At 37.1% G+C, this 17,298-nt stretch overlaps 1 protein-coding gene across 1 annotated transcript; it reads left to right on the top strand.

Annotated features, from left to right (window-relative positions):
* The first annotated feature begins 2,774 nt into the window (after positions 1-2,774).
* On the top strand, positions 2,775-2,924 carry LOC121156898 (keratin-associated protein 20-1-like). Its single transcript, XM_040980881.1, has one exon. The coding sequence runs from the start codon at positions 2,775-2,777 to the stop codon at positions 2,922-2,924; it is 150 nt and encodes a 49-aa protein (XP_040836815.1).
* The last annotated feature ends 14,374 nt before the right edge of the window (positions 2,925-17,298 follow it).

Genomic DNA, 17,298 nt, shown 5'->3' on the forward strand with positions numbered 1-17,298 from the left:
ACCTGATCTTGGAGGCACTGAGGACATTCCTTGTTGTTGAGTATATTTAAATTATACATGGAAGACATTAACAATCAGTTGTTTTGCCTTTAAAATCCTACACACATCACTCAGCCAGTTTTCATACCGAGTCTTTATGGCAAGACAGAACACTTTATTATGCAAAGTCTAATATGTTGCAGCAAACATATAATTTACCATATTCTGGCTGACATTTAACAGGCCAGAATGGTTTCCTTTACATTTGAGTTTCTCCATCTATTTCTATAAGTCCACTTAATTAATTCAAATTATTCTCATTTTCACATGAGAAATATTTTATTACTAAACACGACAAGATATTCAGAAGCTACTCTAGTGACTCAGCTTCATGAGACTGGCAACAAAAACAAAATAGCTTGAAATTCTAGAATACCAGGCCATAGAAACAACTGGACTTTTCTCCTTCAGTTATATCAGCATTTCTCTTATGACTCCATTTTTAAGATACCAAATAAATATTTGTGGATTCAAACTTACATCCTGCATTCATAACCAGATAGAGATTATATTTGTAGAATTTTCTCAATGAAAGAAACTTAAAAAATAAATTGGAAAAATGCATGTTCTGTTTTTATTAAATGAAAATCAAGTCCTACCAAGTTACTTACAAAACAAGGTAACGTGCCATGATTGTTTTTACCCAAAAGGTTCTGAGTGCAGACTCACTGATTTTCCTGGCTTTGTCATAGACATTTATGACTTCAATATAACAAGAATGGAGCACTGAATTTCACATAATAACTGAGAAGTTCTGTTTCTTTGTTATTGCTGTCATAGCACAAGAGAAGAAAAATACATTCTGCCATGTAAAGATATTTGTCCTATGCTGATAAGACAAACATCATTTCCTACCCTAGTAGCATGCTTCCTGAGGCAGGGGAGAGGGAAAGTGAAATAGTTAATGCAAGGATATTTCAATTTTGCAGAGAATTTGAATTTTGTGGACAAGAATGAATATTTTCTCAAATTACTAGAACAAGACCTAGGAAAACATTGTAACACACATTGATGTAGGTAAAAGCCTTCTGTGATAAGACTCTAGAAACAAAGACAATGAAAGAAAAAAAGAAAAATGAGATTTCATCAAGCTAAAACGCTTCTGCTCAGCAGAAGAATCCATAAACAAATGAAAATGCAGCCAACAGAATAGAACTTATTTCCTGAACTCTGTAACTAAGATAGGCTTAATATCCAGGCTCTATAAGCAGTCCAGGAAGCTCAAGAACAATAGAACCAACAATCCAGTAAAGAAATGAACAAAAGCACATGATTAAGAAATTTTTCAAGGAATAAAATACAAATGCCCAACAGATATATGAAAATAAAATGCTACAGATCACTGGCCACCAGGGAACCATCATCAAATTTCATTCCACCTCAGTTTTGGTATCATTAAATATCCAAAAATAGTATGCATTGGTGTGGATGTGTAGAAAAGAACTATTTTGGAAGACTGGAGATTCCTATGCGGTCTAAAAACAGGTTTACCATATTTCTTGACCATTCTACTCCGGAATTTACCTACACTGAAATCAGGATATGGAAGAATCATCAGTACTCAAATAATTATAGCATCACAATTCACAAGAGTTATACTATGGAATTATTTCAGGTAACTAAAGAAATAATGATTAGATAAAACTGTGGTTATATATAAAAATTAATTGTCAATAAAAAGAACGAAACCCTGTCTTTTGTAACAAAGTTGATGCAGTTGGAAATCATTGTAATTATTGATACTGATCAGAACCAGAATACCAAATACCATATATTTTCTCTGATTTGTGGTAGCTAATTTATAGAGGAATACATATACATATTTGTGTGTGAGTGTGTGTGTGTGCATATATATACATATATATGATCAAAATTGAAATCTTATAATTTGATCATTGTTAACAATACATGATAATATTCATGTGGAAAAATGGTCTTTCTACATTTTACCTGCAGATCTCTCTTGAGAGGAGCGTTTGAGATTATGACTATAAGGCAAATTTAAAGTATGCTACTGCCAAAAAAAAAAAAAATGGAAAAGAAAAAGGAAAGGAAGGAAGGAGGGAAATACCACTGTATTCTTGGAATTGTTTCTATGAAATCCATGAACTGTATTCTTTATACATTAGTAAGTAAAATACAATGAACAAGAAAATGTATGTCTCATCATCTAGTAGGGAGACTGAGTCAAGGCGATTTGCCATAATAGAAGAAAAGACACACACATACATAAAGTTGCATCTTAATGACGTTATTTGATCTATATATTTAAAGAAAATATATTGCATTTACCAAAGAAATATTGGATAGTTCTGTAGATCTTGTATTTTAAGTAAATCCCCAAATCATGCAAAGGGACTTTCTCTTCCACAGATGAACTTGAAAGCCTGAATCAGCTAAAAGCAATTTGAACCAGCTGCAGTTTGCATAGATGCTCTGATTTCATATATGCTTCTGATGGAATTCAAACTTGAAGTCTGCATGCAAAGCATGTGATTTGATTGTGAAACTGTTGACAGAGCAGTAAAATAAACTCAACTATGTCAGCTTCACTATGCCTAATGAAACGAGACATTTATGAGAGCTTTACTGGTGGTATTGTTTGTGGTTTATATGAAAATAAACCACATGCCTCTCCTCCTTCTGGGGAAGTATAAAAGACCTTCTGAAGACGATGAAGTTCACTTAAACAGCTCCCTTCCTCTCCTACACCAGAACTGTCCACTCCTGACATCATGATCTATTACGGCAACTACTATGGGGGCCTTGGCTATGGTGGGCTTGGCTATGGCTATGGTTGTGGCTATCGTGGTTATGGAGGCTATGGATATGGCTGCTGCCGCCCATCTTGCTTTGGAAGATATTGGTCGTATGGATTCTACTGAAAACTAGAGATCCTGAGGTTGTTGGACTGTCAACTTGTGAGGTGTGGATTGTACCATAGGCCTTGTTCATCTTAAGCTGTTTCTTCTAAATTAAAACAATGAACAAATACGCAAATAAATATATCTAGGCTATCATGAAAGAACTAAAGAAATGCTCTTTATCTTATTCTGTTGTGTATGATGACAGAAAAACAATCATGTAAAATGCAACAAAAATGTCCTTTGATCTCAAACTATTTTGAATAAAGCTCACCTCTTTGCCAACATATTGAATTCTCATGTTTATTTTCATTGCCAATTCTCCACTGAGCTGATCACAAGATAGAAACTTGTGTGATTGCAATCCCAAAAGGTGACTCTAATTACAGCATTTTCTCTGCTCTTTTCTGTCCCTCTATGCATTCATTGCTATTTACAAGGCCAAGCTTTTGTGTGATGTAGTTGATTGTGCTCTTTTGTAATTCTTATTTCTCCTCTTTAATCAACAAGCAGAAGTGTTCCAAATACACTTAACAGCTGGAGGCTGCAAACCACTCTGTCCTTGCTTCTTCGGCACACAGATGGAAGCATCATCATTTTAATGAGTGCTTTTGTGAGATTTCCAAGTTGTTCATTTCATCACTATTTTCTGATAACTTTATCATAAAAAGCCTCTCAAAACTGCCAACCTCAGTCATATAAATTCCATGCTAGCTGACACACACAGGATGCTGTGCCAATCTTGAGAACCTGGCATCAATGTTTGTAAATCTGACAGATCATTTTAGCATGAGGTCGAACCCATAATTATTTTGATTCACTAATTCACCTAACTAATACCCAGTTCCTAAAGTGTATCAGCATGTTTCTATATTGGTAGAGAATAAATAGTTCAAATATATAGTTGAGATGTTTTCCCCTAATGACATTACTAAATTTTACATGTAGATGTCATGTAAAATGTTTCCATATTAATACAATATAAAATCTAACCCTGGTGTATTCTGTTCCTAGTGGATTTTTACTTCACATATATCATATATAAGTTCAAAACATCTTAATTTGAAAAGATAAGCCACTGATATCAAGGAAGGTATTTATTTATTAGCTGAACATAAACACTTTGCTTAATTAGGTGATAAAACAAAAAATTAGCGTTGTGATTTGTTGTATACAATAACTCATCTTTCCTAAGAATTGAAATAAATTGGATTTAAAACTGAATTTGTACCCTGAATTCCAAGCTGTTTTAATGATTAATTGCTATTATAGCAATGCTATTTTACCTTGATTTACTTTACTATTTATTTATTATATTTATTAATACATATTGACTGCCAATTGCTATTATGAGATGTTCCTTCTGTTTATTAATAATGCACAAAGGCACAAAATAAATAAATTTCCAAATTCAAATTATAGCTGGTGGCTTACTCTATTTACTAGTAAGTGCAATATTCTAAAAGCTTCAGAAATTGCTGTTGTAGATCAACTTTTCTCAAAGGGTCTGGGTATACATACCTCTGAGGCTCAAATGGCCAGTACCATCGTAAGGCCAGACCATGGTAAGGTCAGAACTACTGCCATGATACATTTGTCTTTCTCTCTCCCAGGAGTTCACAAGGTAGAACTGAGTTTTCCAAATGCAAATTTACATAAATTCTATTATTACAACACACTAAATCCAAAAGTATATATGAGAATCCATCTTTCATTAATCCATATGGAATACAAAAATGGAAAATCTTTTTCAAAAAGATTTATTTATTATTTCATTAGTAGGAGATTTAGAGAGAGAAGCAGTTATGGAGAGAAAGATCTTCCATCCACTGTATCATTCTCCAAGTGGCCACAGTGACCAGAGCTGAGCTGACCCAAATCTTTTTCAAGTCTCCCATGTGGGTGCCTGGTCCCAAGCATTTGAGCTATGCTCTTTGCTTTCCTAGGACACAAGCTTGGAGCTGGCTGGGAAGTGGAGCAGCCAGGACATGAACCAGTGCAGATACGGGATCCCAGTGCACTCAAGGTAACGATTTAGCCACTGAGCTATTTTTTCCACATCCAAATGGAAAATATTCTAACACTCTTAAATACTTTGTTTAAAAACTTTTTTTCCTCAAATATTTTTATGCTAACACACAATAGAATTGATTGTTGTAGGCCAAGTATGATAGCGTAGTGGTTAAAGTCCTAGCCTTGCACACATGGTGATCGCATATGGACACAAGTTTTAATCCCATCGGCCCTGCTTCCCATCAGCTCCCTGTTTATGGCCTGGGGAAGTGGTCAAGGACAGTCGAAAATCTCAGGACCCTGCATTCTTGTGGGAGACCCAGAGTGAGCTCCTGGCTCTTGGATTCGGATTAGTTTAGCTCCAGCACCTACGGCCGCTTGGGGAGTGAACCATCACATGGAAAATCTTCCTCTCTGTCTCTCCTCCTCTCTCTATATCTGACTTTCCAATAAAAATAAATAAATCTTTAAAAGCACAATTGATTGTTGTTTTGAAATGTATTCATCTGTAATTTACACATCCCTGTTAAATTTCTAAAACATTTAAATATAAGTGACGATAACACATAGCTAATGGTTTTTATTTGACAGTTTTTATAATTTAAGAGACTTAGTATTTTATTTTTTTAAGGATTTATTTATTTTTATCAGAAATGCAGATCAGATTTACAGAGAGGAGAGATACTAAGACCGTCCATCCACTTTGACAAGACAAAATCATTTGCATTATATTGTGATTTATGGAATTTTTCTCTTCAGTGATAAATTATCATTACTTCTCCATATAGTTTCACAGGAGGAAATTTTAATTTTATTTTAAAATAAAACCCCTCACTGTTCAAACAATATTCCTTCAGTTTCATTTAGCATTCTTCATTTTCAGCAGCTTTTACTGATTATGATGGAATACACTGGCTCGTTTTCCATCAGTGCATTAATATATACCTACAGTCAACCCTATCATCAACACCTTTTCATAAAATAAATTACAATCTCCTTAAGCTATAAATATTCTAATAATTATCTTAATTATCTAGGAATACTTTCCACATGGGAGCCTCATTTTCCCTGACTCTGTTTTGGTTTCTCTCTGCTTGGCCACTTCCAGAACTATAAATCTCGAGGGATGATTTCCTTGCTTTGTTTCAGGTAACTATTTTGGATTATTTTAAACACCTTCCACTGAGCCCACCTTTACAACCATCAGGAACAATTCCACTTGGTGAATGTTCGGTGAAAGTCATCTCCTATTCAATGACATGGAATGATTCTTTGTTCAGTTAACTTTCATTTGAACATTTCACGTAAAATAGTATACATGCATTGCCAACCACAATGTACTTTGTTCTCAAAAGTCCATAGATCATCACAGATAAGAGATTGACAATGTCAAGTTTATATTTGTGATTTGAAAATATATTCAATAGGAATAATGAGACTTTTGTCTACCTAATATGAGAAGTCATATCATTGTCTCAGAGTAAAATAATTGGAGTTCATTTTTTTTTCTCAGAAAAGAGTAAGTACATCCACAATCACCATGTGTTAGCAGTGCAAGTGTGTCAAACAAGTATGCTGAATAGGAGCAAGCAGATAAACAAACAGAAAACAATTTTGAATGGCAAATGAAAACAAAAACAAGCCACAATTACTTTAAATGTCAATGTTTTAAGTATACCAAATAAGAAGTACGAGCAGAATGGAAGAAAAAAAAAGAGTCCAGTAATTGGCTGTCTACAAAAAGCTAACTATAAAAACTACTAGGGCCCGGTGCGGTGGCGCAGTGGTTAAGGTCCTCGCCTTGCATGCCAGGGATCCCATATGGGCACCAGTTCTATCCTGGCAGCCCCGCTTCCCTTCCAGCTCCCAGCCTGTGGCCCGGGAAAGCAGTCGAGGACGGCCCAAAGTTTTGGGACCCTGCAATCGCGTGGGAGACCCGGAAGAGTCTCCTGGCTCCAGATCAGCTCAGCACCGGCCATTGCAGCCACTTGGGGAGTGAATCATCGGATGGAAGATCTTCCTCTCTGTCTCTCCTCTCTGTATATCCACCTTTCCAATAAACAAAATAATAAAAATAAATCTTTAAAAAAAAAAACTACTAGAATCTTCAGCATGAAAATAATGGAAGATTAGATACAATGTTCACATAATTTCTTTAAAAAATCTGCATGCAAGTAACCTCATCTAACTAATAGCTAACCTGTGGGACAGTACAGGTGTATGATCCTACTGTGTGAGTGCAGGTGTATGATCCTACTGTGTGAGTCCAGGTGTATGATCCTACTGTGTGAGAACAGGTGTATGATCCTACTGTGTGAGAACAGGTGTATGATCCTACTGTGTGAGAACAGGTATATGATCCTACTGTGTGAGTCCAGGTGTATGATCCTACTGTGTGAGTACAGGTATATGATCCTACTGTGTGAACACACAATTATTTTCTGTTCGTTGGGAATTTGTGACTTCTGCACTGTGGTTTGTATAAATCCTACACTTACTTGCTCACATTTTGATTTTCATATTGCTCAAAATACAATCTCTGGGAAACAGTTTTCCAAACATAATATAGTAGCTTATAACTCCTACGACCAGTTTGTAACTTTCACACTATTAGCTTGTGAAAGCATAAATTCTTTCATATACAATATAATGTTTAATTTATAATTATTAATCATAACAATCCAGGTTCTTTATTTTAAATATCTGTTTATTTTTATTAGAAAGATTTACAGAGAGGAGGAGAGAGAGAAGCATCTTCGAATGCTGGTTCATTCCTGTGACTTACAATGGCCAGAGCTGAACCAATCTGAACCTAGGAGCCAGGGCCTCCTCCCTTCTTGTGGGTGTGTGTCCCTAGGATTTGAGCCATGAACCTCTGCTTTCCCAAGCCATAAGCAGAGAGCTGGATGCAAAGCGGAGCAGCTGGGGCACAAACCCGTGCCCATCTGGAATGCTAGCACTTGCAAGTGGATTAGCCAACTGAGCCATCACATGGCCCCTTATTCCAGTACTTATTTAGTTATCTCATTGTGTAAATTTTGCATTTCTCTAAAAAGGAATGAACAACCACCTTTAATATATTTACTGTACATTTGAGAATTCCCATACAGGAAAAACATCCATTTGTGTGTTTTGTTAACTTTTAATTGATTATGCAAACTTATTCACACAATTTTGAGTTATCACATGTATTTATTGTAGTTATCTGATTGTATTTTCTTTTTTGGAAAAGATATATATTTTTGAAAGAATTATTGAGAGAGGGGGAGAGGATTAGGTCTTTTATGTGCTGGTTTGGTCCTCAGACGGTCTAACAGCAAGGGTTGAGCAAGGCCAGAGCAGAAGCTTCCTGTTGGCAGCAGGCATTCAGGCACGGAAGCCATTTTACATTACTTTGCCCAGCCAACAGCAGGGAGCTGAACCAGAAGAGGAGCAGCTGGGACATGAACTAGCACCATATTGGTGGACGATGGCCTTGTCTGCTGTACCACAATGCTATCCCCTGGGTGTATTTTCCTGATTTTAAAAAATATGTTCTTAGTTCAATATAGTACATTTCATCATATTTATCATTAATGTTTTTTGTTCTGTTTATGGTCTTGAGTACATTTTTTGTAGAAGTTTTATTAGTGAATATTTTTATATTTTATCATATTTTGAAATAATTGTTGTAGTGCAAAAGAGAAAAATTGAATGACTAATCAACACAGCACAATTTACTCAAAAAATAATCTTGTCCCAACAGTGCCACAGTATTGTTCTTCTTCTTTTTCTAATATAGCTGTCCCTCGGTATCCATACAGATTGGTTCTACCAGCCCCCCTTTGTGGATACCAATATCAATAGATGCTCAAGTCGTTTACATAAAATGGTTTAGCATTTGCATATAATCTATGCTGATCTTTCATTTAAGTATCACTAGATGTTTAATTAATACAAAGTATAAAAAGAATAAACAGCTTTTATACTGTAGTGTTAGGGAATAATGAGAAGAAAAAATTTATATACTCAATACAGACATATTATATTTGGTTTGCAGTTCATTGAATTTTGAATACATAGTATGTGCAAATAGAAATCAGACTGCTTATATGATTAAATATGTGTATTTTGAAAGGGATCCAAGCGGGCTAAATAGTGAGACACTGCACTTGCCTCAGTCATTATATATATGTATATATGTGAAAGATAAAGGAAAGGTGTTTCCAGGTAACTGACTGAAAGAAACTTTCTAAGACAGTGACAAGAGGTTAGGGGCATAAGCCATCACTGGCAACTGTTACCTGCCAGCACCTTCTATCACCTCCAGCTCTACGCTACGAGGGGAAGCCAGCTTGCTGAGGCAAGTTGACAAGAAGACACCACAACTCCCAGTACCTGAATAACTAACTGTCGGAGAAGTCCACAGGCCCCCGTAACATCAAACCCAGCAAGGGCAGCTGCAAGAGTTCTGAGAAATCTACTTTGCTCTGAAAAGCAGGGCTCCCTTTCACCAAACAGCTACACTCAATGTTTGGTAGCTATTACTGAACAGTGTGTCACTTAAGGGACATCAAGCAATCCCACTGTTACAAAAGGCCACCAAGGCCTTTGGAAGGTGGAGAGCAGACTCCTTGCATCCTACCAATGCTGGCACTTCTGTTTACTAACTCTGGTGCTAGCACCAGGAGAAGCCAATTTTAAAATCAAGTAGGACCCAAAACAAGGGAGATCCCTAATCTAAGAAACTGTATCATGGAAAATGATGACTTTTTTTTAAATTATAAGATTCACTGGGACCAAACCTGTGGAGGTTACTTCCATACTTCCTAGCTCAGTGTGCTGGGATCCCAAAGCTTGTATTACCAACCCAAACTGTGTGAAACTCTGGGTAGATTTGTTTGTGCTTTTGCGGAATCAGGACTTTTGATAGTCTTACAATCAGTAATTAAACTTACACACATGTTTGACATCCAGATGTTCTATCTTCAACCAAGAAGGTAACTATTACCATGTGTGGGAGATGCAGATAATGACCCCACTTGATCCTACAGCACAGGGTCTGTGATAATTAGTACTAAATATCTCAGTTTCAATAAAGCTTATGTTGTGAGACTCAAGGAAGTATTTGCCTGCAACTCACCTCTCCAGAAACATATTTGCCTGGGCAAAAAGCTGCAACATCTCTTGCAGTCAGTCTGTCGTATGGCAGTGGGGTCTCTGTCACTCTGCAGTTATGCAAGAAGGAATGTCAGAGCTATCGTCCCACCACTAAACAAACTGTTCCAACGGCATGAAGTCCTAAGAGTCACACTATTGGTGCCACAATCCCAAGTCTCATTCAGTCTTATCCAGCAGGACAGCAGGAGAGGTACCTCAGTGTCCCTCAGAACCAAAAATGAGGATTTATACAAATCCTAATGTAACTCCCACTCAACTCTCTGGGGACTGAGGGTATACACCCAAGGAAAACTACTTCTGCCCCAAAGATAGAGTTGCACCACCACAAAGTTCTAGCGACTACACATGTGACACTACCGGCATTCGTTGAAGCAAAAGAAATCACTCCGATGCCATCTTTCTGGGCTCACCTAGAACCAAAACCAAAGTCACAAGAAAACCTTCATTCTATCAAAACAAACAAAAAAGACTGTTCTACACAGCCAACCCACGAAAGAAAAGTGAACTGCTAGACCAGATAGACAAATGCCAACATAGAAACAGAGGACGTTTGAAGAACCAAGGAAGTATGACATCTCTGAAAGAACAAAATTAAGTATTCAAACACATCTTCCTCTGTAGAAACAAAGGGTTAAGTAGAGCACCAAGCAATGATGCTAAGGAAACAGCGCAGAACAAGAGGTTACAGATACGCAGTTTAAAGAACTTAAGATCGCATAAATGACAACTTCACTTCGGAGATGGAATTATAAGAAAGAATCAAACATACATTTTGGAGTTGATGATGTCACTGAATCCTAACACACTGTTGCAAGCTTCAAGACACAATACAACACGCCAAGAAATAATATCTGATCTGATGGGCATGCCTTTGAAATAACCTAATCAGACAGCAAAGAGGAGAAAACAATGAAAAAGAACTTAAAATGTCTGCATGATACTTGGGATGCCTTTAAACAACCAAATATTCACATTTCAAGGATTCCTGAAAGAGAAGGAAAAATGTATTGAGAATGTACTACATGTAATAATAGCTGAAAAAAATCCCAAATTTTAACAGGGATATTTCAGGAAGGTGAAACAACTTAAGGGAGACTCCACTAGACTAACAGGCGACTTCTCAGAAGAAACCCTACAGGGTGTAAGAGAGTGAGATGATATATTCAAGGTTTTATAAAAAGAAACTACCAAAAATATTATATTTATCAAGGACATATGAAATATACTTTATAGGAGATGAAATTGTGGCTCAGAAGGCTCAGCTACAAGAGATAAAGAAAATTCATAACAGCGTTGTTAGGTTTGGCGGCTCAGAGACTTGCTTGAGAAAGCAGGGTCAGGGGGCCTTTAGTCCAGCCAAAGGATTCTGTCCATCTGACAGATCACCTCTGAACAGGAGAGTCCAAGACTGTTTCCACATGAAAGTCACTGTGTGAGGAAAATTGCTGCCTAGGGTACACTGCGCTGTGTCAAATCTTGAAGCATGTGGACTGGAGAGGGATATAGCGCCTCATTTCACACATGAGTGTGGTATGTAGCACAGAGCACTCGTCCTGCCAGCCTTTCGCACACAAGGTCAGGCTGGTCCAGCAGTGCATCCCAAACACTCCTGGATGGGGGTGTCCACTTGAGCAGTAAAGGTGGTCATCACGGAGTCACTTCTGCTGCCGCCAGCTTAACTGACACAAGGAAATTATAAACACAAATCTAAAGATGGATGAAGACAGCTATGCCAATGGATACATCAAGAGCAAACACCTGTGTGTGAAAGAACAGTCTACCGCAAATTGTTACAAATGGATGGCCAGAGAAACATCCACAGAAAAAATTTTGAAAAATAGAGGAGATAATTATCCATTTTGGGCTTTCATTAACTTTTCCCAACCAATCTGTAAGCATGCATAAGGATATTTATAATCCTGCATTACAAGTTTCATAATTGAATGAAAATAAATATCATAAAAATGTGACCTGAGAAGTTCCAATTAGAATTAATCATAGGCCCACTCAAAAAATAGAATGAATAACTGATTTCTAAATGAACTAAGAATTGCTTATTAAAGGCATCTGATTTGGCTATGAGAATCCTGACACAAATGCAAATTATTTTTATTCATGAAGAATTCTCCCTTTCCAGTAAACAATACATTCAAGACATTTCAAATAAAAATTAAAATATGAGACCAAAAATTTCTGCAATTTTCACATTGAGGATATTTTAAAGTCCAATTGCTGTTGGCGATTTTACAGCTCAGGAAACCAATGTTCTGGCTTCTCCATCAAAACAGCTACCCTTGGGCCCGGCGCGGTGGTGCAAGTGGTTAAAGGTCCTCACCTTGCACGCCCAGGATCCCATATGGGCGCCGGTTCTAATCCCGGCAGCCCCGCTTCCCTTCCAGCTCCCTGCCTGTGGCCCCGGAAAGCAGTCGAGGACGGCCCAAGGCTTTGGGAACCTGCACCCGCGTGGGAGACCCGGAAGAGGCTCCTGGCTTCGGATAGGCGTAGTATCAACCCGTTGCGCTCACTTGGGGAGTGAATCATCGGATGGAAGATCTTCCTCTCTGTCTCTCCTCTCTGTACATCCGCCTTTCCAATAACAAAATAATAAAAATAATAAATCTTTTTAAAAAAAAAACAGCTACCCTTGCCACAGTGTAGCAGTACAAGCCAAAACAATGACCTGAATTGTGTCTTTGACTGCAGAACCTTGAGCTCAGCTCCAGCCATGGCTTTCAACAATCAAGATATGACCATTGATACAGCAGATATGGGACATGTGAAGTCTCTTGATTCTACTGATTACTTGAGCCACTCAGATTATCCATCTCCTACATCTATGTTTTAATTTGTCACCAAGATTCTTATGTTCCTTCTAACAGGGTGTGAGAACTTCATCACAGGACAGCAGAAAACAAGCAAAACATCTTGAAGTAGTGTTTTTGATTTAATGCTAGTCTCATGGAATGTTGGATCATTTGTCCTGATAGTGCATTATATGGAACCATGCTTCTTTGTTCACGGCAACATAAATATGTTATCATTTCACAAATTCTTCTTGTGAATACTGCTATGCTGTATTTTTGTTGCTGATTCAAGCTTCCCACTAGGAGGCAACAGTAGAGCTTCAACTAAGGCGTTCCTGCTACCCATATTGTAGACCTGGACTGAGTTCCCAAGTACTCGGTTCAGCCTTATCCAAACCCAACTATTTTGAGTGTTGCAAGAGTGATCCAATAAAAGAGAGGGTTCTCTCTCAAAACCTCTTCTATCTTCTCAAATACATAAATACAAGAATTGTCTTTGCAAATGAGATCAACACTAAATTCTTCTTCCATTGATGCTACCTAAGAATTTCTGAATAACTGTTGCTATTCAATCTAAGATTCTATGTTTCACAACTGCTCCTTTCACACTATACAAGGTGTGCTACTACAGAAACTGCCACTGTAGCCTAAGTTTTGGCTGTGCCTGGGAAAACAGTGGGTAACAATGCATCTACTGCTACCCGATACTGCTTCTGATATTCTTCCAGAGTGACTTAATTCATTGGACGTAGCCTGCCACTTTCTCGACTGTCTTCAGTAATTGTGTTCTGTTTTAAGACATAAAAAATTTACACTTTTCTCTTTTCCACTGACAGATTATCTTCTAATGTGTAGGAAATATTTCCTTTAATATTTTAATAAATTATGTTGCAATATTGCTATGGTGCAGGGACTCTTATGTCACACGCATAAAGTAAACTTCATTTTTGATGAAATGTTAAAGGCAGCCAAACTTAAAAGGCTCTGTAATGTATCAGTCCATTTATATGAAACACTCATAGAAATTCAGCAGAAACAGAAAGTTGTGTAGATTTCACCAAGAACTGTGTTAAGGGGAGAAATTTAAAGATGCTTAGTAGTGAAAGAGTTGTTCCAGGATGAATGAAGGACATTTTTCTTTCTTTTTTTTTAAGATTTATTTATTTTTATTGGAAAGTCAGATATACAGAGAGGAGGAGAGACAGAGAGGAAGATTCACTCCCCAGGTGACTGCCATGGCCAGTGCTACACCAATCTGAAGCCAGGAGCCAGGAACCTCCTCCAGGTCTCCCATGCAGGTGCAGGGTCCCAAGGCTTTGGGCCATCCTCTAGCGCTTTCCCAGGCCACAAGCAGGGAGCTGGATGGGAAGAGGAGCTGCTGGGATTAGAACTGGTGACCATATGGTATCCCAGCATGTTCAACACAAGGACTATAATCGCTAGGCCACCCATGAAGGACATTTTTCTAGAAATACATAATGATGATGTTTGGACAAAATTATGAATGCATACAAAGCCACTGCAATGTAAACATTGCATAGATAATATTTTAAATTCATGCTATATGGTATGATTTCAATAATTTTAAAATAAGAAAAGCCCATTTTGATGCTATACAGCTAAAATAAATGAGCACTCAATAAAATAATATTTTCACTTACATTCCTTTATTTCAACTAGCTGGTGTGTAGACATAAGGTATATCTTTTTTCCTTGGAAAAGATTTAAGTGATGGAAGTCCTATTTTTTCTAAATAAACTCTTTAAATACAACCTTCATGCAAAATACAAAACAGATAAATATATAGATAAACAAGTACATACATATATTCTCCTAGGTGAACAGTACAATGGAGGCGGGGATACTGGGAAGTGAAGATATGCTATAGTACACATCTCTACTCCCTTGAAAGGGTAACTCCCAGTGAGATTGTCAAATGTAGCTTGACAATATAATACTAGAATTTCTCTCTTAGTCTATACTTACCATGTCATACATAACATACTTCAACAGCTGAATTCTGCACCCACCAAGTGCCTACTGGCTAAAGTCCTCATCTCGCAAGTATCGGGATCCCATATGAGTGCCAGTTCAAGTCCAACCTGCCCCACTTCTCATCCAGCTCCATGCTTATGGCATGGAAAAGCAGTCAAGGACAGTCCAAAGCCTTGGAACCTTATACCATATGGGAGACCCAGAAGAAGTTCCTGGCTTCTGGATTCAGATAAACACAGCTTCAACCATATTGATCACTTGGGGATTGAACCACTAGATGAAAGATCATTCTCCTTGTCTCTCTTCTATGTAAATTTGACAGTCCAATAAAACTAAATAAATCTTTAAAAAAAATAGCAGAATGCTAAGTTTAAAACAGTTACTAAAGAACTGTAATGATGTAATAATGTGGAGGGAAACGGGAGAGGGCAAAATAAGGAGACCTAAAGGAGTGAGCAGTGGGAATGCTTAAATGTACAAACATGTATCATGGGAAACAATGACAATTTAAAATTTAAAAATAACTGAGCAAAATGAATTTTAAAATAGCTTACACAAATGATATGATTTCAGAATGCTTTAACCTCACAAGATGCTTTCCAGGCAGTATGTTTAAAACTAAAAATTATAGTCACAATTTTTGAATATCTGAAATAAGGATGCCAGCAAAATTTTTTTATTCAGAGTCATAATAAATCATTCTATAGCTTAAGCTATGCAGTAAAATAATTCTCTATTTTTTTGGAGATCATTATTACCATTTTATAGATCTTGTAAAATTGCAATATCTTCATCCAATGAAATAAATGTGGAATCAAATGGTACTAGGAAACCCATTAATAAGTTATGTAAATTCAGTACTTAAGATAATGTCCTAAAACTTTTGATACAATATATTAGGTGAACAAATTAAAATAAAGAGCAAATTAATATATTAATTAGAATTTGTGCCCTGTGCTTGCTGGTGCATACAAGTATCTGGCCTGGGAACACCTCAGACGAAGTTTCTTTGGTGATCTCCCCAATTAAAATGCCAGACTCAGAATCCTAACCATGAAGGGACAGAAGATGGAACAAGTTAATCAACCACCTCAGCTATAGGTTGGCAACAAAATACCGGGCAAATAGAGACGCTGAGATGGACAATGTCAATTAATGGATTTTTCAACAACTCATCGTGTTTGGAGAGGCAAGATTGGCAGCAATTTCAAAACTGGTGAGCTATTGAAACCACTTCAACAAGCATCTCGGAGCATGCCCCACATGCGGGACTTGGGGTGGGTGGGAAACCGGGTGGGGCTTCTCCCTCAATATCCCCCTCTACCTCAGATATATGAAGGAAACAATATGGAAATAATAGTCTTACCCACTTTCCTTTAGCCCTTGACCCTTTTTTCCCAAATTAACTATGTAAAGATTGTCAAAATTTAAAAAATTATCATATATAAAAAAAAAGAATTTGTGACTCTGATATTCTTTATCCTTTTGGGGGGAAGAAATTAAAATTTATTTTCAAGCATTATACTAAATAATATTATAATGAATGTATTCTATGAAAACAGAATTCATGTATTTTGTATGTACAGTTTTAAAGAGGTTTCCTTATCTTCTCTTTTGTTAGGACACATTAATTTACGTGAAAGGCAGAGTGCAGAAAGAAAGAAGCAGACACAGAGAGATCTTCTATCTGCCATTCTCTCTTCCAAAGCCATAATGTCCAGGGCTCGGCCAAGGGGAAGCCAGGAGACAGGAGCTTCATCTGGGTCTTAGAGATGGAAAGTTGGGACCCAGGGACTCAGATCAGTTGCTTTAGATCAAGGAGCTACTAGGTTGGAAAGTGGAGTTGCCAGCATACAAAGCAGGGGCCATATGCTATTGACATGATAGGTGACAGTTAAGAATCTGTGACAGACATATAAGCACCTCTGAAGGATGAGGCATGCTGCTGTGACAATCATTGGCATTCACTTATCTCCTCCTTTTATATGAACTGAGAGCCATTGCTTAGAAAACTAACTACTCACATTGAGTGTTCTGTTTAGCACCTCAAAGAAACAAGAAATGTCTGTTTTGCTTCATGTTTTGAATATGTTTTAAATTATGAAAATCTGTGTAACTATGCACATCATTTTTTTTCAAATATAATCCATATCCACACTAAGAATACAGTTTTAGTAGCACCCAGATCAATTTATATCTGAAAAAGTCCTATAGGTTCAGGTGTTAGAAATTCTTTCCTTTTGGTTATGTACGCATTCCAATGTATTAATGTAGCACAATTTGTCTCTCAAATAACATGTAATTATGGATTTATTTTCTTTTAGTTTATTACACTCACTGGAAGTTGTGTGTGAGAAATAGACCTGATGAGAAATGGGTTGGTATTAGAATGTGCGAATATTTACCTTCTCTAAGTAGAGTCA

This window comes from Ochotona curzoniae, unplaced genomic scaffold, assembly GCF_017591425.1.
Source record: "Ochotona curzoniae isolate NIBS_2020 unplaced genomic scaffold, NIBS_Ocur_1.0 contig_3498, whole genome shotgun sequence".
Taxonomy (NCBI): domain Eukaryota; kingdom Metazoa; phylum Chordata; class Mammalia; order Lagomorpha; family Ochotonidae; genus Ochotona; species Ochotona curzoniae.